The following is a 23,263-nucleotide window of genomic DNA, read 5'->3' on the forward strand; positions in this document are numbered from 1 at the left end:
TCATTTTCATCACTTGGAAGAATGAAGATAATCACACAATTGCTAGAAGGACTAACAAGAGATAATACAGGAAAAGAGCTGGGTACAGTGCTCAGCATGGAGTAAGCACTCAGGGAATGGGAACCGCTGTGTCCCGAGTCTGGCCGGGAGGCCCCCCTAACACCCCTGAGCACAAAGTTCTAGCTCTGAGACCCGGAAGGGGGTGCCCATTACACTCCAAGAAGCCAAAAGCATCTCACACTCTTGCTTCTTTAAAGTGTGCCTTTTCATCTTTTTAGTATATTCTAAACTTAAATGAATACAACAAAACCAAAGCCCTATGTGACATAAAGTATACAATTCTCAACCCCCTCATTACATGTAGGAAGTGAAAACCAAAGTCTAGATACAGGAAAGGATTTGCCCAGGAAAACACAGAAAACCAGCAGCAGAGCTGGGACGGACATCCCAGGTCCCCTGGTTCCTAGTTGCCTCCTCCCTGCATTTCCCTAATTTTTGTTAACATGTGCATATGCAGCCGTATTCAGTTTTAAGTAATGGGCAGGTGACATACTCTATGCACGGTTACTCCTTGACATTTCTTTAAGATCATATCTGAGTGGAAATGGTCTGAGTTACATACTTGTCATCACAAATGGCCACACAATCTTTTATCACACAATATTCCACAAATTGCTTAACTACATTCCAAGTCCTAAGTTTCTGGGCTGTGCCGTTTACAATATTACTATTCTGCTACGAACCTACTTGCCTAATATTCTAATATTGTTTCTCTGTGCTCTTTGGCTGTTGTTGTGGGTGTATTTCCTTGAGACATCATCTTACAGGTAGAATTCACAACCTGAGGATATGAATGGGTCAGTGGCCTCTGTTCAGGGTTGCCAGACATCTTTCTTCCATTCTTCTCAGTTAAGGCATCAGGCCTTAGAGGTCAAGGCCACACTATTCATACCTAGAGAAGAGACTTCCCCAACTTCTACATATTCAGTCAGCCCTGCAAGACTAGTCAAGAGACTCTGGGATGTGCACTCAAGGAATATTTTGCAGCCACTAGAAAGGTGGTCATGTAGATTGGAGCAACATGGGAAAATGCATAAGATAATGAAAAGCAAGCTCTAATCATAATGTCATATGTATTATTTATAGATACATATTTTAGACTCACAAGTCAAATAACGAACAAATCTATGCATCAAAAAAAGATGGGGAGAGGACTTTCACTTCTGCCCTCCAGATGCAAACAACTGATAATCATGATGATATGACTGCTTTCATACAGGCAACCCAGGGTGTGATCCCAGAAAAAAGAAACAAATGCGGTGAGCTCTCTGACTGTGCCACTTACTGCCTGGAAGCAGTTTTCAAGCTGCTGCGTAGGACCAGGGAACTGAACAGAGCCCAGCGGTCCCCTTGAAGAGACAGAGATTAAAGTTCAGGGAGAAATACTATGGGGCTAAGTTAGCCATAGACTAAGCCACTAGATCTGCCCTAATACATTTAAAGAGCAAGCCTCCAAAGTATTAAGGTGATCCCAAGTAACAAACTGTAAGCCAAGTTTAATACTCTTAAAAAATACAAAATCTAGCATCGAACACTATAAAATTCACAATATCATTCATCTAATAAGTACCAGACATTCCAAATAGTAGGAAAATATGACCTATGACATAAGGAGACAAACCAATCAATAGAAACAGACCTAGAAAGGATAGAGATGATGGAATTAGCCAATAAGGAGCTTACAACAGCTGTTGAAAAAAAATCAGTGAAGCTGGAGACATAGCAAAAACACTACCCAATGAAAACCAGAGAGAGTAAAAGATTGAAAATAAATAAATGGAGCATGGACAATGTTAAGTAGTTTAACATAAATATAATTGGAGTCCCAGAAAACGGGGGTGAGGCAGAAAAAATATTTGAAGAAATGGCCAGAATCTTTCCAAATTGGATGAAAACCATAAAACCAGGTTCTAAAAGCTCAACTGACCCCAAGCAGAAATACATAAGGAAAACACCACCAAGGCACAGTATCATAATCAAATTGTTGAAAACCAATGACAAGAGAAACTCTTAAAAGCAGCCAGAGAGGGGCAAAAATTAAGTACAGGGGAACAAAAATAAGAATAACAACAGACCCAGCAGGTAACAGAACAAAGTATTAAAAGAGAATGTCAACCTAAAATTCTAAATGTCCATCGATAGATGAATGGATAAAGAAGATATTTATATTTATAATCTAAATTTATATAATCTAAATTATATTTATACAATGGGATATTACTCAGCCATAAAAAAGAATGAAATAGTGTCATTTGCAGCAACATGGATGGACCTAGAGATTATCATACTAAGTGAAGTAAGCCAGACAAATACCATATAATATAGCTTATATGTGGAATGTAAAATAATGATACAAATGAACTTATATATCAATACAAAACAGAAACAGACCCACAGACACAGAAAACAAACTTATGGTTACCAAAGAGGAAAGGCGGGAGGGATCAATTAGGAGTTTGGGATTAACATATACACACTACTATATATAAAACAGACAAACAATAAGGACCCACTGTATAGCGCAGGGAACTATACTCAATATTTTGTAATAACCTATAAGGGAAAAGAATCTGAAAAAAAGATATGTATGTATGTATAACTGAATCACTTTGCTGTGCACCTGAAACTAATGCAACATTATAAATCAACTATACTTCAATTTAAAAAAAAACACAAAAATATTTTTAAAATAAAATAAGGAAATTCTAAATCCAGTGGTACTATCTTTCACAAATGGAGGTAAAATAAGAACCAAAAAAAAAAAAAAAATCATACCTGCAACTATAAGAAACGTTAAAGGAAGTTCTTTAGGTATTAAAAAAAAATGACATCACCCCCCCCCCCAAATGACATCAAATAAGAATCTGGATCTAGAGAAAGAAATAAAGAGTTCTGGAAACTGAACATGAATGGATATAAAAAGTGTTTTCCCTCATTTTTAATCTCTTTAACAAGATAACTGACTGCTCACTGGAAAAAAATAACAATGAATTGTGGTAATTATATGTAGAAATAAACCATATGTTAACAATAGAAGAAAGACTAGGAAGGGGAAATAGAAGATTCTGTTGAAAGTTTTTCACACAATATGAAAAGGCTAATAGCCTTTACATGTAGACTTGATAAGTTAGAAATGCATAGTTCAAAACCCAAATAGACTATAAAAAAAAACAACAAAGAGTTATAGCAAATAAATCCATTGTAGAGATAAAAATGGAACCATAAAAAATTCTCAGTCCAAAATAAGGCAAAAAATTAGAGAAAAAGGAATAAGCAACAAATGAAACAATTAGTAAACAAATACGAAAATGGTAGATTTAAACCCAATAATACTGAAATCACATTAAATTTAAATGGTCTCCACATTTCAAATAAAAGTGGACATTGTCATACTTAATAAAAAAGCAAGACCCCATGATATGCTAACTATAAGAAACCTATTTAAATATGAAGACATGGATAAGTTAAAAGTAAAAGGTTAAATAAAGGTATACCACACAAACAGTAATGAAGAGAAAGGTGGAGATGCTTGTGATAGTATTACAGAAAGAACAGACCTCAAAACAAGAAATATGATGGGGGTAACAAGAGACCCTGCATGATAAAGGGGTCAAATCACCAAGAATATATAATAATCCTAAGTGTGTGTGCAAGTGATAACAGAGCATTAAAACACATGAAGCAAAAGCTGAGAAAACTGAAAAAAGAAATAGATAAACCTACAACTGGAAATTTCAACTGCCTTCTCTCAGTAATTGTTACTCTCATGAGAAAAGAGAAAAAAAAGACTGAATATAAATGAACAGAGAGTGGACAACATCAAGCAGTCCCATATACATATAACTAGATTACCAGAAAAAGGAGGTGGAATAGAAAAATACTGAAATCATATAAAGTATAGTCTCTGACCATAATTGAATTAAATTAGAAATCAACAACAAAAAGATATTTGGAAAAATTTCAACTATTTGAACATTAAACATCACAGTTGTAAATAACCCATAGGTCAAAGAAACATAAGGGAGATCAGAAAATGTTTTGAACTAAACATTAAAACAAAACATTTCAAAATTTGTGGGATACATCTAAATAAATGTTATTTATAACATTAAATAATTATATTAGAAAAGAATAAACATTTAAAATCAGTGTTATAAAGCTTCTACACTAAGAGATCTGAAGAGTAAGTTTAAAGAGTAAGTTGAGGGCTTCCCTGGTGGCGCAGTGGTTGAGAATCTGCCTGCTAATGCAGGGGACACGGTTTCGAGCCCTGGTCTGGGAAGATCCCACATGCTGCGGAGCAACTAGGCCCGTGAGCCACAACTACTGAGCCTGCGCGTCTGGAGCCTGTGCTCCGCAACAAGAGAGGCCGCGACAGTGAAGAGGCCTGCACACCGCGATGAAGAGTGGGCCCCACTTGCAGCAACTAGAGAAAGCCCTCGCACAGAAACGAAGACGCAACACAGCCAAAAATAAATATAAAAATAAATAAATAAATAAAAGATTACTATTAAAAAAAAAGAGTAAGTTGAGTCTAACATAAGCAGAAGAAAGGAAATAATACAGATAAAAGCAGAAATTAACGAAACAGAATAGAGAAAAATCAATGAAACTAAAAGCTAATTCTTTGTAGAGATCAGTAAAATTAATAAACCTCTAACAAGAAACATTAAAAAAAGAAAAAGAGGACACAAATTATTAGTAGCAGGAGTAAAAGAAGGGGACATCACTACAGATGCTACACATAGTAAAGGGATTAAAATGATTGTGAACAACTTTAGGCCAATAAATTCAACCACTTAAGTGAGGTAAAACAAACAAACAAAAAACCCCCCCTAAAAAACATAAAGTACCAAAGTTCACTCCAGAAGAAACAGGTAACCTCAAATCTCTTAAGTTCTATAACTATTAAGAAATTCAGTTCATAGTTTACATAATTTCCCACAAAGAAAATTCCCATATGGGTTCACTGGAAAGCTTGACCACATATTTAAGGAAGGAATAATACAAATTCTAAACAAATTCTCCCAGGATTAGAAGAGGAAAGAACATTTCCCAATCATTTTATAAGGCTGTCATTACCCTGATCCAAAATTCGAGAAAAAAATTACAAGAAAAGAAACTACAGACCAACATCCTTCACAAAAATCCTTAACAAACTATTAGCAAGCTAAATATAGTAATATATAAAAATAACAGCACATCATGGGAGTTCCCTGGCAGTTTCAGTGGTTAGGACTCAGCGCTTTCACAGCTGTGGCCCGGGGTTCAACCCCTGGTTCGGGAACTAAGATCTCGCAAGCTATGTGGCCAAAAATAAAAAATATAAAAATAAAAATAATAACATATCATGAATAAATGAAGCTTATCCCATAAATAGAATAGTTACAGAAAATCAATCAGTGTAATTCCCTATACTAAGAGGAAAACAAAAATAAGAAAAATCATCTCCACAGATATAAATGCACTTTAAAATGTGATAAAATTCAATACCCACCTATGATACAAAATCTCAGCAAACTAGGAAAAGAAGGAAACTTTCTCAACCTCATAAAGGACATCAAAAACAAAACAAAACAAAAAAACAAGTTTACTGATCTGATAGAAATAAAAAGGATTATAAGGAAATACTATGAACAGTAGTATTCCAACAAATTAGATGACCTGGATGAAATAGACAAATTCCTAGAAAGACATAAACTACCAAAACTGATTCAAGAAGTAGAAAATCTGGATAGATCTATTAAAAAGACTGAATTAGTAGTCAAAACACCGACCATAAAAAAGAAAAGTAAAGGAAAGCGCAGGCTCAGATGGCTTCATCGGTGAATTCTATAATACGTTAAAAGAACCCTTCACAAATTCTTCTGGAAATAGAAGAGGAGGGAACACTTCTCAATTCATTCTATGAGGCAGGTATTATTCTGATACCAAAACAGGACTAAGAAGTCACAAGAAAAAACAAACTATAGTCCACTATGCCTTATGAATATAGATACAAACATCTTTAATAAAACAGAGCAGACCAAATCCAGCAACATATACAACAGGTTATACACCATGATCAAGTGGTATTTATTCCAGGAATACAAGATTAGTTCAACATACAAAAATCAATACCATATTAATAGAATAAAGGACAAAAACCACATGATAATTTCAATAGATGCAGAAAAATTATTTGACAAAAATCCAACACCCTTTCATGATAAAAACACTCAACAAACTAGGAATTGAAGGGAACTTTTTCAACTTGACAAAGGGCATCTATGAAAAACCCACTGCCAACATCACAGTTAATGGTTAAACATGAAAAACTTTCCTCTTAAGATCAGGAACAAGATAAGAATGTCCACTCTATTTTATTCAACATGCATTAGAGGTTCTAGCCAGGTCAATGAAAGAAAAAAAGAAAGAAAGAATAAAAAAGAAAAGAAAAATAAAGGGCATCCACATGAATGGAAGAAGTAAAATTATCTTTACTTACAGATTACAGATGACATGACTGTGTGTATAGAAAATCCTATGGAATACACACACACACACAACTATTAAAACTTATAAATAAGTTCAGCAAGGTTTCAGGATATGAGATCAATATACTAAAAAAAATCAATTATATTTCTCTACGTCAGCAATGAACACTCCAAAAATTAAATTAAGGAAATAATTCCATTTATAATGGCTTCTAAAAGAATAAAATACTTAGGAATAAATTTACAAAAGAAGTATAAGACTTGTACACTTAAAACTAAAAACATTATTGAAATAACTCAAAGAAGACTTAAATAAATGAAGAGGCACCCTATGTTCAAAGACTGGAAGACAATATTGTTAAAACGGCAATATTCCCCAAATTGATCTAGATTCAACACAATCCCTATCAAAAGTCCTGCTGTCTTTTTTGCAGATATTGACAAGTTGAGCCTAAAGTTTATGTGACACAGAAGAGCCAAAACACTCTTGAAGAAGAACAAAGTAGGAGGGCTTAGACTTCCCGATTTCAAAGCTGTTATAAAGTCACAGTAATCCAGACAGTGTGGTACTGGCACAAAAACACACGTACAGATCAATGAAATAGAATTCAGAATCCAGAAATAAACCCTCACATTTATAGTCAATTGATTTTTGACAAGGGTGCCAGGACAATTCAATGGGGGAACAAACAGTCTTTTTAAAAATGGTGCTGGGACAACTGGATATCCACATGCAAAAGAATGAAGCTGGGCCCCTACCTCATACCACATACAAAAATTAACACAAAATGGAATACAGGCTTAAATGTAACAGTGAAAACTATAAAACTCTTATAAGCAAACAGAGGAGTTAAGTCTCTGTGACCCTTGGTTAGGCAATGATTTCTTACATATGACATCAAAAGCATAAACAATGAAAGAAAAAATATGTAGTCGTCATCAAAATTTTTTGTGCTTCAAAGGACAGCATCAAGAAAGTGAAAAGACAACCTACAGAATGGGAGGAGATACTTGTGAATCATATATCTATAGAGCCCTCGTATATAAAGATAAAAAGATCTCTTACAACTCAATAATAAAAAAACAAAAAAACCCAATTAAACAATGGGCAAAGGATCTGAATAGACATTTCTCCAAAGAAGATATTTAAATGGCCAATAAGCACATGAAAAAGTGTTCAACATCATTTGTCATCAGGAATACACAGATTAAAATCACAATGAGATATCCCTTAATGCACTAGAATGGCTATAATCAAAAAGTCAGATAATAACGAGCGTTATCAAGGATGTGGAGAAACTGGACCCCTCGTACACTGTTGGTGGAAATGTAAAAATGGTGTAGCCACTTTAGGAAACAGTATGGCAGTTCCCTAAAAGGTTAAATATAGAGGGACCAAATGACCCAGCATTTCTACTCCTAGGTATCTACCTAGTAGTTAAAAACATTGTAAAGCAATTATACTCCAATAAAGATGTTAAAAAAAAAAATGTCCACACAGGGACTTGCACTTGGGCATTCACAGCAGCTTTATTCGTAATAGCCCCAAACTGGAGACAGCCTAAATGTCCATCGGTAGGGGAATAGATAAACAAATTGTGGTATATCCAAACAATGAAATACTACTCAGAAATAAAAAGAAATACTGATATCACAGAACAACATGGATGAGTCTCAAAAGTATGCTAAGTGAAAGAAGTCAGACACAAATGACTAAATATCATATAATTCCATTTATACAAAATTCCAGTAAAGGCAAAACTATAACAAAAGAAAGCAGACAGTGGTTGCCAGGGTGGGGGCCTGGGAAAGGGACTTGCTGCAAAGGGAACTTTTTGGGTTGACGGTAACACTATACATTGTGCTTGTGATAATGGTTAAATGACTATACATTTATCAAAACCCATCAAACTGTACTCTTAAAATTGGTGAATTTTATTTATGTAAATTATATCTCAATAAATCTGATTTTAAAATAGACTGAAAAGAAACCATTAAAAGAGTAACAGTTGGGCTTCCCTGGTGGTGCAGTGGTTAAGAATCTGCCTGCCAATGCAGGGGACACGGGTTCGAGCCCTGGTCCGGGGGGATCCCACATGCTGCGGAGTGGCTAAGCCTGCGCACCACAACTGCTGAGCCTGCGCTCTGGAGCCTGTGAGCCACAACTGCTGACCCTCACGCCTAGAGCCCGTGCTCCTCAACAAGAGAGGCCACTGCGGTGACACGCCTGCGCACCGCGGCGAGGAGTGGCCTCCGCTCGCCTCAACTAGAGAAACGCCCGCGCGCAGCACCGAAGACCCAGCGCAGCCAAAAAAAAAAAAAAAAAAAAAAACCATTCACTTTATAGCAGTACACCATATATACTCAATAAATATTTGTTAAAAAAAAAAGTAACAGTGGCTAACTTTGAGTAGTGAGATTATGGCTGAGTCTTCATTTTGCAATTTCTCTGCATTTTCCCAATTTCCTTTAATGAATAGATCTCACGTGTAAAAAAGAGAAACACAAATTTTAAAATGGAAACCAGCAGCCATTCTTACTGACTTTCTCTGCTAGAGTACAGAGATTTGGAAGCCTGGGATTTGAACCAGGCTTTGGCTGAGTATTATAACCTTGAGTTAGGCACTTCAATTCTCTAGGGCTCAGTTTCCCCTCCTCCTTCCAAAATCCCAGGGCTGGGCAAGCTGCAGGGCGATTCCCTCATTCTCTGCCTTTCTGCAAGGCTTGAAATTGGGATTACTCAACCTCTAATTAGATAATGATGTCAGCATGGCTTATTAAAAAAACGTTTTTTCTCCTTATCTCACAGATAATGCTGCTAAATGGGTGAGGTACTCAGTAAATGCTCTATAGCTTGAGCTGGAAACAAGGTTTATTCAGTGTGGCTAACTCTACGTACCACAGATACACATGCTCACACACGTACAGATACACAGACATCTGTAAAGGGCGGGATGCAAAGCTGGAATAAAGGCTGTCTCCCAAGGAGGGATCAGTTGCAGAAAGAAGGAAGCAGTTGTTTCTAGCAGGGGATGGAAAAAGAGAAACCTGCATTATTCAGTCTTATTTTAGAATGTGCCATAGCCCTTAATACTTTACATACATCATCTCCAGAACCCTCACCCAGCCTGTGGAGAATGGTGATGAGCCTACTTTACAGATGAGAAGACCGATGCCCAGAGAGGTGAAGTAGCTCAAAGGGATCAGAAATTAAATGTGGCCATTCCCAAATCCTACCACTCTGAGTTGCCAACTTTTTTGCCTCCTGGGAAAGTCCCCAGGCCTCACTTAGCTGCAGTCCCCCGACTACTTGAAAAGAGGCTAGAAGAGAGGACCTCTGAGGGGGCTTCCCCCATCCCTAATCCTCCACCCCATCTACCCTGCTGAAGAGGGTGGCTGTTCAGAGCACCGGCTCTGGAGTTCATGGGAGGGTCAGAATCCTGGTCTGATACTGTGGCTGCAGAGCCTTGGGCAAGTTACTTAGCCATTTTATTTTATTTTGAAATTTACACTTTTTATTAAAAGGACAAAAAATAAAGAACACAGAAATAGCACACTAAAATGAACTGCATAATGCACACTTCTAAACACAAACAAGCAAAACAGCACTATAACTTGGAAAAAAATCAAAGCATCTGTCCTACTGATAACAGTTGAGGAAATGAGCTATTGCATTCTGGAGGCAAAACATTATGGAAACAGTTTATATTTATTAAATATTATGATCATTATTTAAATCATTAATTGTTGCACAGGCCTAATAATTTTCTTATTGATAAGTAATTTTTAACTGACATTCTTCTGCCCAAAATATGTGCTTCCATTTTCTATACTTAGCCCTTTTAACCTCAGTTTCCTTATCTATAAAGGCGAGCTAATGTGGACCCAACTCAGAGGGATGTTCTGAGGATCAAATGAGCTAATAGGTAAGAACTCAACGATGTGAGGTACTTTTTACGAGCCATGCAACTTTGGGCCAGTGATTATGTTCTCTGAGCCTCCGTTTCTTCATCTGTATAATGGGGATGATAATGCCAACCAGCTTGTTGAGGAGCCCTGACGCAATAAGCAGGCCTGACACACAGTAATCGCTCACTAAGTGTTAGCTATCTTTAGTATTACTGCTGCCAAAACCTGCTCCTAAACTGTCACCAGGGGCCAGGAAGGTTTTCCTACAGCGCAGAAAGGAAGTTTATTAGCGGGAATTACCCTGTGCCATTCAGCAGCCTCTTAATGAGATTGCTGTTATTCGAGGCTGATCCCCCTTATCAGCAGCGCCGTGAACTGCGCAGATCATGACGCTTAATTTCTCTCTATGGAGTCAATCCTTTAATCCCGACTCAGCCTGGCTGGGATTCAGCCTGGCTTTGCACTGGATTGCCGGCAAGGCATTCTCTGCCAGCACTGAACCAGAACAAAGCAGCCCAAAGCTCTTCTCCGAAAACAAGTTGGGATGCTTGGGGGAGGTGGGGCACCCCCAGGCGCACCCTTGATTTGCATGTTAATGGCCTCCGCCCAACCGCCTAAGGGACAGAGAAGCACTGGCACCCAGACTCTTCCCTAATTAGGGCTCAGCTTCCAGAGCTGGCAGAGGGTTTCGGAGGAGAAGGGAGCAGAGACGGGGCCGTGGGGGTCTCGGGCCCAAGTGCTGTGCTCAGGCGGTGGTCCCCAGCATCCTTCTAACTTTGGCTACTGGTTCCCCACGGGGTCAAGTCTAAGTGCTCTGAGTGCGTTCAAGGCCTTCCCTGGTGCAGGATGGCTGACAGCAAAGGCAAGCAGGAGGTGTGAGACACGTGAAGACAGAACCTTGGTGTAAGGAGGGCAGCTGGAGATCACAGGTCTGTGTGCCCTTGTTTTAGAGATGGAGACTCAGAGTGTGTGGGGGGGGACGACGACAAAGTTTCCTGCCTGAGGTCACATGGTATAGAGACACATCGGTTAGAGAGGACTGGAACTCACGTGTCATGGCAGCCCATCCAGCTCTGCACTGATTTTATTATTTTTTTTAAAAAATTTTTTGGCCGTGCCGTGCAGCATGTGGGATCTTAGTTCCCCGACCAGGGATTGAACCTGCACCCCTTGCATCGGAAGCACATATTCTTAACCACTGGACCACCAGGGAAGTCCCTGCACTGATTTTTTTTTTTTTTTTTTTTTTTTTGCGGTACGCGGGCCTCTCACTGCTGTGGCCTCTCCCACTGCGGAGCACAGGCTCCGGACACGCAGGCTCAGTGGCCATGGCTCACGGGCCCAGCCGCTCCGCGGCATGTGGGATCCTCCCAGACCGGGGCACGAACCCGTGTCCCCTGCATCGGCAGGCGGACTCCCAACCACTGCGCCACCAGGGAAGCCCGCCTGCACTGATTTTAATGAGTACATTATAAATTATTTATTTATCTCCCTCTCACCCAAAATCACGCGAGTTGGTGCCTAGTGTACAGCAGACACCCAACAGATATACGCTGCATAAATGAATGAATGAAGAGGGGTCACAGTAACAGAACAGCACCTGCCTGAAGAGCGTCTCGCCCTGTAATACTCTGTGCTAGTCAGGCCAGACCTGGAAGGTGATGTGAAAGATTCAGAAACCTAAGAGAGAGACAAGCAATAACTAACAACAACAACCACAGTGACAGCAGAAGTGACAGCAGCTAAGCAAACACTCAGTCTCTTTCCTGGTGAGCTCCTCTTTGGCCTTTACTGAGCCACCATCTGTGTCAGGCGCTTTTCTCACATCACCTCCAATGCCTCCAGAGGATCACCCTGCGGGAAGGGTGGCGGGGTCAGCGAGCTGTCTCCCCCATGTTCCCGCTTCCCTTGTCGGGCTGTCCCTGGGCAGGGCTCTGGAATTTGAGCATGTATGTGTCACTTGTGGTCTAAAGTGGTAAAGAAGGAAGTGTGCCTCTCTCCCCGCCCGTCAGTCAGACAGAGAGGACTCTGTGATCCAGGGGAGGATGGAGACACAGGAAGGAAGGAGTCTGGGTCCCTGAATCTCCACGTGGAAGGCCACGTGCATTAGGCTGTGATGTGGCTGAGAAGGAAGTGGTTATGTCAAACCACCGAGAATTTGGGATTTACCTGTTAAAGCAAACAGTGTCTGCCTGCCTAAAACAGAGATCAGATCAGAAATCAGATCAGCTCAATGCTTTGTGACCACCTAGAGGGGTGGGATAGGGAGGGTGGGAGGGAGACGCAAGAGGGAGGAGATATGGGGATATATGTATACGTACAGCTGATTCACTTTGTTATACAGCAGCAACTAACACACCATTGTAAAGCAGTTATACTCCAATAAAGACGTTAAAGAAAAGAAAAAAAGAAATCAGTGCTACTATGACCAAAACCTAAAATTGGAGGCTGGTGGTCTAGTGAGGGAGCTGACACTGTAAGCTGGACAGATGGCGAAACAACTGATAAAAAGGGTGTCCAGACAGCAGACTCCTAGCTGTGGCTCTACAGCAGCAGTTCTCAAAGTGTGGTCCCGGACAAGCCAGGTGTGTATGGCCTGAGGACCTATCAGAAATGCGAATCCTGGGCCCTGCCCTAGACCCATGCATCTGAAGTTCAGAGTGCGGCCTAGAAATCTGAGCTGTCAACAGCCCTCCTCGTGACTGATGCACGCTCACATTTGAGGACTGCTGCTTCGGGGGTATGACTGCGAAAGCAATGGGGCTCGCCCCAGGCTGCCCCGGGCTGAGCCCTCTCCACTGCCCTCCCCCCTTCCTCTGCTCACCTGGGTCTCAAACCACACTCAACCCTACACACGCCCAGGACTCTGTCCTGCTCAGCTCCTGTTTGGCCTCTAGGCTCCGGGCAGAGGTCACAATTTCTGGAAGCCTTCTCCAGCTCCGACCCCCTCTCTGGCTACGCTGCCATCAAGCCAGCTGCCCCCGTAGGGCACAGACCACCCTGACTTACAGCGGAGTAACCAGGGCTCCCGCGTCCTGTGACTGTTTTTTGGGAGAGCGGCCGCAGGCTGGCCCTGGCCGTCCCTGCCTTTCACAGGATCTGAGGGTGGGAGGGATAAGGGGGGCTTCAGTACCCCGCCCCCGTCCACCGTGGGGCCCTTACCCGCGTGGGACTGCATGTGCTCCAGCAGGTTGTTGTAGAACTGGAACTGGATTCCACAGGCGCCGCACGTGTAGGGCTCTGCAGGGAGAAACGGAGCAGCCGTTTTAGGGGCAGCACGAACCCGGGTGCCTTTCTGCTGGGCCGCAGGCAGCTTTGGAACTGGGCACCCAGACACACATGGGGGCTGTGCACTCGGGGCTCTGGGCCTGTCTGCCCCCCTGTCACTAGCTAGCGGGGGAGAGGCTGCGGGGGAAGGAGCAATGGAGAGAGGAAGACTGGCAGATAAAGACCGCCGAGTGCAGTCAAGCGGCATTTATCGAGTGCTCACTGTGTGCCACGCTGTTCTGGGCGCTGGGGATAACACTAAGGGACCAAGAGCTCTCTCAGGGCGGAGACCACGTCTAATTTGTTCCACAGCCCACCTCTCAGCTGGTGGAAGCACACAGACGGCACTGTTTGCTGAGTGAACAAATGAATGGACGTATGAATGAACCAAAAAGAACATAATGGACATGGAGGGCAGTAAAGAGAAGGAGAGAAGGGGTGAGAGAAAGGGTGAGAAGTGGAGAAACACAGAAGAGCTAGAGAAGCAGGGATAAGACAGGAAAGGGAAGAGGAGCGGGCCGGAGGGCGGCAAGAATCAGAGCACACAGGAACGCGAGCACGCGCCCAGCAGAGGGACGCGGAAGGAAAAAGAAAGAGAGGAGACAGCAAAACCGAGTAGGGAACAGAGAGCGGGAGGATGGCGGAGATGCGCTCGGAAGAGGCGCCCTGAGGCTGCCCCCGTGAGCAGGAAGGGGAGGCTTTGTTCCTGCAGGGCTGGGGGTGCCAGAGTCAGGCCACCCATGGTCACAGCTCCACCCAACACCTGTCCAAACTCCTCCACCCGCCTGGGCTGGGTCTCCCTGTGCCTCCACCACCTCCACCTGGGTCTACCTGGAAGGGCGGCCCAGGTCTGATGCTCTGGGGAGGTCCCGAACGTGCGGCTGGCTGAGTTCATTCCCTGCCCTGCCTCGCCCTCTCCAGCCCCCCCGATGGGACCATCACTTACTCTGTAGGAGAGGGAAAGGATTGGAAATCAGGGGACTTGCAGTTTCTGCAAAAGAGAAACAGTTTAGCTAAGTCTCTTCTGGTTCTGCTGCTCGGAGATGACAGTCATGACCTCTGGCCTTAGGAAGGAGTGAGCCAGATGGGCTCTCGGAGGAGGAGGGGGCAGCTGGGGTGCGGCTGGCACACGGGCAGGGCGAGATCAGCCGGGGCCATCCCTCCAGGACACCCCCAACTTTCAAAAAGTCAGCCCACAGAGCACTAAGGAGAAAATATCCACGCGTGGCTGCCCGGTTCAGGACAGGGAGCTGGGAGCTGCTTCTAGGTCCTGGCACCGGGGTGGTACTGTCTGGCACCAAACACCAGAGCGGCCAAGGGAGGGCTGAGCTTTGAGGGCTTTTCTGTCTGCTGGCAGCTCCCCGTGCTTCCTGGCGTGGTCAGGTGAGCCTCACGGGCAGGAGGCAGCAGAACGGGGCCAGACGGACTACAACGGGAATCCTGGCTCCACCACTCACAAGCTGGGGACCTGGGGCAACAATCAACCTCTCCTGAGCCTCAGTTTCCTCATCCAAAAAGTGGGGATAACAATAACACTGACCCTCACTGGGCTGTGGTAAGGATGAAAACAGGTTAAGACACATACAGCTCTGAACACGTGCCAGGCACACAGTAAGCGCTCAATAAATGGTGGCTGCCGGCGGGAGCGGCGCTTCACACCGTCATTCCCAATTCTGAACATCGGCTCTGGTGGAAGGAGAGGCAGGGGGTGCAGCCTGGCTGGCTGAGAACAAAGGCTCCCGGGAGACCGCGGTTTCAGTCCTGGCTCTGCTGCTTATTCCTGTGTGGCCTTGGGCCAGTCACTCCAGTTCTTTAAGGCTCACCTTTTGGAGGGACTGAGTGGGTTATAGCTTCCAAAAGGATGAAGCAGTTTGGAAAAGTCGACATGCTCTCTACGGTTTAAAGGATCGTGGCAACATCCTCGGGGCTCCCACGGCACACCTCACTCCCTTCCTCGGAGCACTTATTCATCAAATCACTTAAAAAAACCACCACCTCCAAAACAGCCTACCATGTGAGTGTGTAAACTCTGCAGGGCACCCTCTGAATATTCCCCACCACAGGGACGTGTGTGCCATTCCCATTCCACAGCAGAGGTGAAATTGAGAGGCGAGCTCACGTCACCAGCTTGTAGATGGTGGAGCTGGGGTTGAGCCTTGGCTGGAGCTCAGATCACTGTGAGGAAGCTTGCATGTGCAAGTCTGCGCTCCTGGATGTTTCATAAAGCCCCTGACTGGTGGTCAAGCCACGTGTGTCATCTGTCTGCACCCAGGCAGTGCCCAGCACGGTGCTGAGCACAGGCCAACACCTAATCTGGTGAATTAAACTTTAATTGAGCAAGAAAGTGAGTGACGGTTTACCTTAGTATAAAGGAAGCATCAAAATCTTTTTTACACCCTGCCCTGGCTGGCACTGTGCAGACCAGTTTGCTGTGCCTTTCTCGGGCAGAGGCTGCTTGTGATCACGCATGGCTCCGCCAGGCTGGCCCCAGGTCTGGCTGGGGACAGTGGATTTTGGCTGCTCTAAGGTGCTCTAGGGTTCTGCTAGAGTCCTGCAGGAGGCAACCACCAGGGGGCGCCAAAACATCACTGGGAACCTCAGGCAAGCCTACTTGGGCTGGTACGGGCTGGAAGGGAACCTTTGGATGTTCCCAGGTCCAAAAGGGGACCAGAACTTGGGGCCTCCGGCTCTTAGGCCACAGCTCTCTCTACTGTACCCGCTTTGCTTCTTCTGGAAAAAAAAAATGGCTGTGATGTTCATCCTATAAACATAGCAATGGCTCAAAGGGGGCCACCCGAGTCAGTATATCACACAGGTCATGGGGCAGGGGAGTTCCTCTCTCCATGGGGAAGAGACAAAGAGTCCCGGAGGTGCTCCTGAGGCCCGGAGGGATGGCCCTGGAAAAAAGGGCCCCTCCCGCTTCTGCCGGGCTCTGGCCGCCCTCTAATGCTCTGCCCTCAGCCTCCTCCCAACACCCTGCCCCATCACGCACCACAAAGACCCCGGAGCAGATTGAGGTGGCAGCACAGGGTGACTGTCATGGGGCACACTCACCGCTGGAGTTTTGGGAACTGCTATTCGTCTCTTCAAAGTGGTTTTGTGCTTTGCCTTCTACCCTCCGACTGAAAGCGCTTTCTGCTGGGTGGGGAGAGGAGAGCAAGGAAAAACCACGGTGATTGGTCAGCAACAGGTCCTAAGGGAGGGGCATGCCAGAGGGGGCTTGGGAGGCCAGGGACGTGGGAACTGCCCCGGCCCCTGGGCTGGGTGAGTGCCTGAGGCTTTATGCTGGGGAACCAGCAGAGGGATGGGCTCCAGAACCCCAAACCCCAAACTTGCAGTTCCTCAGGCTCACCTGAATTGCCTGATACCTCATCAGGGTCCCAGGAGGTCCCCGACAGTGCCCAGGGTGGGTGGAGGTCCAGGCACAGGGGGGATGTGTGTGCGATGTGGGCGCACTCCTGAGCTCCAACTGATTGAGTAGATGGCACACAGGCCAGGGTCTCCCATCTTTGACCCCTGGGGAGCCACACGTGACACTAAGCAATCTGGATCTGCCACTCGCTACTTGCTCTGCCAGATTCTGCTGACACAGGTCCCACCAAGGAGCAGGGAGGGTGACAGACTGTTTCCTGGCGGTGGCTCTGGCAGAGCAGGAGGGCCAGAGAGCGGAAGGGGTCCCTGGGTGGCAGAGAAGTCATGATAGGCTGAGCCGGGTAGCCCCACACCCTGGGAGGCCAAAGACCAGGGGAGGTCTGGTCGGGGTTCACCGGGGGCAAGGGACTGGCTCCCTGAGTGATTCTGGGGTGTCTCCACTGACGCGCCTTCCTGAGTGGCTCTCCTTCTCCCAGAACTCTCTGTTTTAAACGCCGGAGTCAGAGAAAGGGTCCAACCAGGTGGGAAACACCAACGTTCTGTCTCGAACGTCGGAGCCAGAAGGTGACGGCTTTTCCAAGCTGCTCACTGGGGATGCTGGATGTGCCAGGATATAAAGGCTTCTGGGAACAAGTCAATCTGGGATGAGCAGCTGACCCAGCAGCCTTTCTTAAGGAGAAACAGCTTGCATGAGGATATCAAAGGCTCTGAGAAGTTTGACTGGAGAGAGACCCATCTAGCTTCACTGAACCCAACCTTCCCAAATATAATCAGCCACTGAAGCCCATTAAAAAATATGAGATTCCTTAACATCCTTCAAAAATGGTGATTCTGGGAACCCACTCTGGGAAATGCCATTGTCACCCAGGCCACCCTATGCCAGGAGGCAAGTGCTCAGACAATGGGGGCTGGGGTTCCAGATGATCACTGGGGTGATGGGAAAGGAAGCCCCAGGTGGCTCCTATAGGCCCTGCTCAATTCCCCTGCCCCCGACTCTGACAGTGCCTCCTGATGCAGCCTCCTTCTTGCAGAGGCTGTTGACATCACCACACACAAGACCCTCTCTTCTAACTGTCTGTAAAATGCCTGGACTGAGAGCTACACACCTGCCCACTTCAAGATACCATCTGTAAATTGGCAAAGAAAGCCCCTCAATTCTTTACCTAGGAAAAACGGGGGGACTCTTATTTACGAAGCACCTGCTATGGGCCAGGCACTGGTCCAGATGCTTTACATCCACATTATCCTCCAATCGTCCTATGAGGTCCACGCTGTCATTCCCATCTTATAGATGAAAACCCAGAGAGTGAGGTTGTCAAGTTCCTGGGGCTGACTAAGCTCCTAACCCTTTAAGATGGCAGAATAAGGAGATTTCATTCTTGGGACAGATGCTTCCTTTTTACAAAGGGCCGGGGCAGGGAAGTGGTTCCTTTCCCCATCTTAACCCTCATGCATGCAGGGGATGGTTACCCATCTGTGGAGGATTTCCGTGCAGCCTGACCAACATATTGGTACAATTCAGCACAACTAAGGTTACAAACTCTTATAATTAGCCTCCTATGGCTCAGCTGATAAAGCAGATTTTGATCAGCCATCCCTGCTATAGGCACCTCTGGCTGAAAACCAGCGAGCGGCTCCACAGGGGACATCCCCGGGCGCACACACACACACACACACACACACACACACACACACACACACGGGAGCGGCTACCTGTTCTAGCATGACGGGGGCAGTGATGACTTCCAGCTCCAACATGCAGGCTCCAGCTCACAACCTGGTGTCCCCTGACCTGCGCAGCTAGGAATCCAGGTGTGACACCCACCACAAGGCTTCCAGGTCACATAAAGGCAGCCAGAGGCAAGCCCCATCGCTTTCTGATGCTTACATGGTGACTCTGGGTTCTGAGAGCTGCCACAGACCACACAGGCCCTACAGGCAGTTCTCTGCAGAAACTGCAGATGCAAAAACTCCCAGCCACAAGGTCGAGAGTAAAATCATGATCTGAAAGCCGTGATCCCATTATTTAGTTGAGCCAGTATCTACCACCAATAAGTCCGTGATGACCAGCCTGTTTAACTGATTTATAACTACTGTTGCCAAAAAACAATGGCTACTAGCCCTTCTCTACACAGTAGCTGAAAACCATTGCCTTCAAAGTTGATTAACTACTTACTCTCCTTGCGGGAGATCTAAGCACAATAAGCATAGCTTCAAACATTTTTAAGAGCCACATCCTTGCTCCTGGTTAGCTTTCTGAACCAGAGTAAAGGCGAGTACAACTCATCACGTGGCTGTAATCGGTCCAGCCCCCTGGTTCATTTGAGTGAGTTCTCAGTTTAATCACTTGTATATTTTTAATGGATAACTTTGGGCCTCTTGAGGGCATCTGAAAGGCCCGCAGTCCCAGAAGGACCAAGTCATCACCCTACCCTACATCCCACATATCTAGGCGGGAGGCCCAAGGCTCTTTCCGTCCAGGTGTGAATCAGGATTCCCGATTAGCTGGTGCTCAGCACACAGTGTGTCTTATCAGTTTTCCCCGATAACTGGTAAGAAATGGCTGGTGTGCACCTTTCACTGCCTGTTCACCCTTCCAGAGTCTGAGCCCCTTCTGCGTAGACTCAGACAACACTGGAGTGGGCATCCGTTGGCTTCCCGCTGGGCTATGGCTCATGGAGGGGTTTCCTGAACAGTGAGGTAGAGGGAGGCCAAGAGAACAGAGCTCCCAGCCAAACACTTCTTCATGGAGAGCAGCTCTTCGTAGAAATGAGTTTTTAGACTGGGATTCTGAAAAATGGGGGATGCAAACTCATGCCAAGAGGGGCCAGGCAGGTGACGTAAATGGATGAACTGGGCTGGATGTGAGACAGACAACAGTGTGATCACAATGAGACATGGCACCTGCCACGTGGCCACTGCATTGGGGAGGCAGGAGGGAGCGGTGGGGACTGCGGAAAACCGGAGAGCACACGCTCTACTGAAGGAGGCAGCTGTGGCTCGGCCCCAAGGCAATTGCTGCCCTGAGGAAAGTGGGCCCAGGACTGCCAGATCTGATTTTTCAACGTAAGCCAGAAATCAAAAGTTTCATATAAAAATCTCCTAATGCTCAAATGTTGGCAATTAATTTAAAAGAATTTAAAACCCCTTAGGCCATGACTTGGGGAGAAAAATATTCTCCTACTTAAAAAAATTCGTTTGCAAACCATCTTGTACAACCCTCTGATTTAGGGTAAGAAAACCTAGACTCAGAGAGGCTAGGTGGCTTGCCGTGGTCACAGAGCCAGCCTGAGGCAGAGCCGGGACCCAGATGCGTCCCAGAGAGCTAGGGACCACCACCCTCACTCTTGCAAGGGAACAGTGACCCCGTGCACAGCTGTGGCAGGTGGGGAGAAGGGCGGGGAGTGGAGGAAGTGTGAGGGTAACATAGGCCATTGGTACCTGCAGTTGCCTTGCTTGCCGGAGATCCTGAATTTGGAGTGCGGAACGTCGGGGTTTGGGTGGCTGGAGGGGTGCGGTGTAAGAGGGTAGCGCATCGGACCACGGAGGCCGGAGCCTTTTTCCCCGACTGGTTCGTCTGGGTCTTCGCTGCCACGAAGCGTGGAGACGGGGAGACCTCTGGATGCGAACACTCAGAGCCCGTGTCTGGATCGTCCGGTGGCTCCCACCCGGGGGCAGTACCTGAGAGGGTCACGCTCTCAGTTGCCGAGGGCGCTTGGAGCCGACCAAGTACCCCTACGCTCGAGGGCCAAAACTTCTTGGTCCACAGAGAGCAAGGGCTCTGGCTCCCACCTGGAGCCTGAGAAAGTCTGGGAGTCTAGAACCTTCTCCAGCTTCTCCTCGAGGGAAGCCTGATCGCCAGCTCACACTCCGCAGGACTTGGAGGCCACTGACCAGCCCACTGGCTGGGTCACCCATAACCCTTCACCAACCCAGGCGCTGCGTGTCTAAGGACTCGGCCTGTGACCCCTGCTTGGGGCACTTGAATTAGTCAACCCAGGCTCAAATGCATTTTCTAAAATGTTGACTCCTGAGCCTCTTTTCCTTCCAAGGCAGGCTGGCTCAGCAGTAATGATAGACGACAGAGAAGCAGAGACGTGCAGGGCTGACTGAGGGGACAGTGGAAGAGCAGAGGGCCCAAGGTCGCCCCACGGTTTTAGGGGAAGGGGCTCGTGGCGCTCCTGGGCACTGCCTGGGATTGACAATCTCAGGGGACAGTGCTCGACCCAACGCCTGACGCTTTAATGGAAATCAGTGCAGCAGCTCCCTGGTGGGGTTAGGGGCAGCTTGTGTCACCATTTCCCACACCTCCTGCCTCCCCTGCCTGCCTTCTCTACAGAAACTGGAGTTACTGAGAACAGGGGTGGGGGGCCCTGACCCTCGGCGGGTCTCCAGCTCGGCTGGTCTCAGGTGGCATGCTGCGTGCATGCTGCACGCTGCCCGGAGACGTAGTTACCGGGGTGGCAACCCCCGAATGTGGCCACAGCGCCACCTTCCAACCGAAAGGGCAGGCAGTGGTTTCACTCAACTGCAACTCTCCCCGGAGGGCAAGAGTGGACCAGACGGCAAGAGAATGGACCCCTCCGGGGCTGACCGGGGGCTCACGGAACCCACCGGCACCGGGAACATCTCGAGGGCACCGCCTTGCCGCAGAGCCTGGCCGGAGCCTGGGAAGGACCCTGCCCTGCTGCCTGCCTTGGGGGCAGAGGAGAGACCTTCTTACAGCCCTGCTCCCAGGCCAGTGTCCATCCTGGGCACCAGATGCTGGTCCCACGGCTCTCATAGCCAAAATAAACGGGCGCCCCCTGACCCTCCACCTCTGCCCACTCCTGGCCGGTGAGGAAGCCCAGGCCCAGAGACGCAGGAGTCAGGGCCTTGTTCAAGGTCACACAGGACCCGAGGCCCTGAGGTGAGCTCCGAGGACTCAGGCTGGCCCCGCCTTGTCCCTCTGGGGAGGTCACTGCCTTTCCACCTCAGTAGCGGCCAGATGCCAGGAGCTGGGGATGGGGAGTCCTTTGGTCATGGCCCGTAAGCAAGCCCTCACCTGCCCTACCCAAGCCCCAGGAGGAATCCCCCAGGCTCAGTCTGCGGAGAACACAGGTGTCCCTCGCTACTCCTCTTCCCCGCCACCCACTCTCCAGATTCTCACTTTCTCAATCAGGAACTGGAGACAGGTGGGTGGGGAAGGATACTTACATATGATCCTCCTTTCTCCCTCCCTCCCTTTCAGAGTGAGAGACCTTGAAGGTCCTGAGTTCAACGGGAAGCGTGGCTCATCTCACAGTTCTCAATTTTTTATTTCTTAGCCCCAGGATAAACCTACACATCAAACTCTGAGGGAGGTGTCCAGCGTCCCATCTCTGATTTCTCCCCTGTCTCCCTGAAGCACAGTTTGGGGACCACAGCTTATGGTTCACTGTTTAACGGAACCAGCACTGAGTGTGCGGTGGGTCTGCCCCACCCACCTCTGAATCCCAAGTCTGTCACCTCTGGCTTCTGCGGTCATGGACTCTTTACTTCCCCTCTTGGCCTCAGTTTTCCCACCTCACCTCCACTGATGGAAGCAGGACACCCATCTCTGCACTACCAACCTCACAGGGATTTTGTGAGAATCCATACAGGTCACGGAAGCACCTTGAATGGTAAACTACTCTTCAAATGTAAACAGTTATTAATGGTATTTTTTAGGAATAAGGAAACCAAGGCCCAGAATGGTTAATAAGCTTACAGCCACACAAAAAGTTAGTGCCAGGATGGGATGGGGGCTCAAGCCTGCCAGCTTCTCATGGAGGTCTTTGCACAGGCCATGGGGTCCCCTTAGGTGCCAACACACCCCCGGGCACCTGGGCACAAGGGACAGAGAACTTCTGAGCAATAAACAGAGCATGGTGCTTCCCCTCTTGGCCTCGTCTCCACCTGCAGAATGGTTTCTAGGAGACCCTCTGGATCAGATCTTTTCACGGTCTGTGACCCTGCTGTCAAAATCCTGGCATTCCGTGTGGGACAGCCCCTCCTTCCCTGTGGCAGGGAGCTCAGGACACCCCAAAGCACATGATGCAATAAACCCTCGGGCATCCCCTGCTTGCCCTGGACCCTTGCCTGGGACCTGCCCACTTCTTGCCCTCTCAGTCTACCCCTCTCTCTTCCCAGTTTCATGGCCTTTGCTCATGGTATTCCCT

At 46.8% G+C, this 23,263-nt stretch overlaps 1 protein-coding gene across 1 annotated transcript in view; it reads right to left on the reverse strand.

Annotated features, from left to right (window-relative positions):
• Nucleotides 1-23,263, reverse strand: part of ZNF618 (zinc finger protein 618) — a gene marked incomplete at its 5' end in the record, with an annotated part of 182,300 nt that overhangs the window by 2,960 nt on the left and 156,077 nt on the right. Inside the window, 3 exon segments of the mRNA XM_079705913.1 lie at nt 13,608-13,685; nt 16,767-16,850; nt 20,526-20,765. Coding sequence (XP_079562039.1) covers nt 13,608-13,685; nt 16,767-16,850; nt 20,526-20,765 — 402 coding nt within the window.

The sequence above is a fragment of the Hyperoodon ampullatus genome (genome assembly GCF_949752795.1).
Source record: "Hyperoodon ampullatus genome assembly, chromosome: 6".
NCBI lineage: Eukaryota > Metazoa > Chordata > Mammalia > Artiodactyla > Ziphiidae > Hyperoodon > Hyperoodon ampullatus.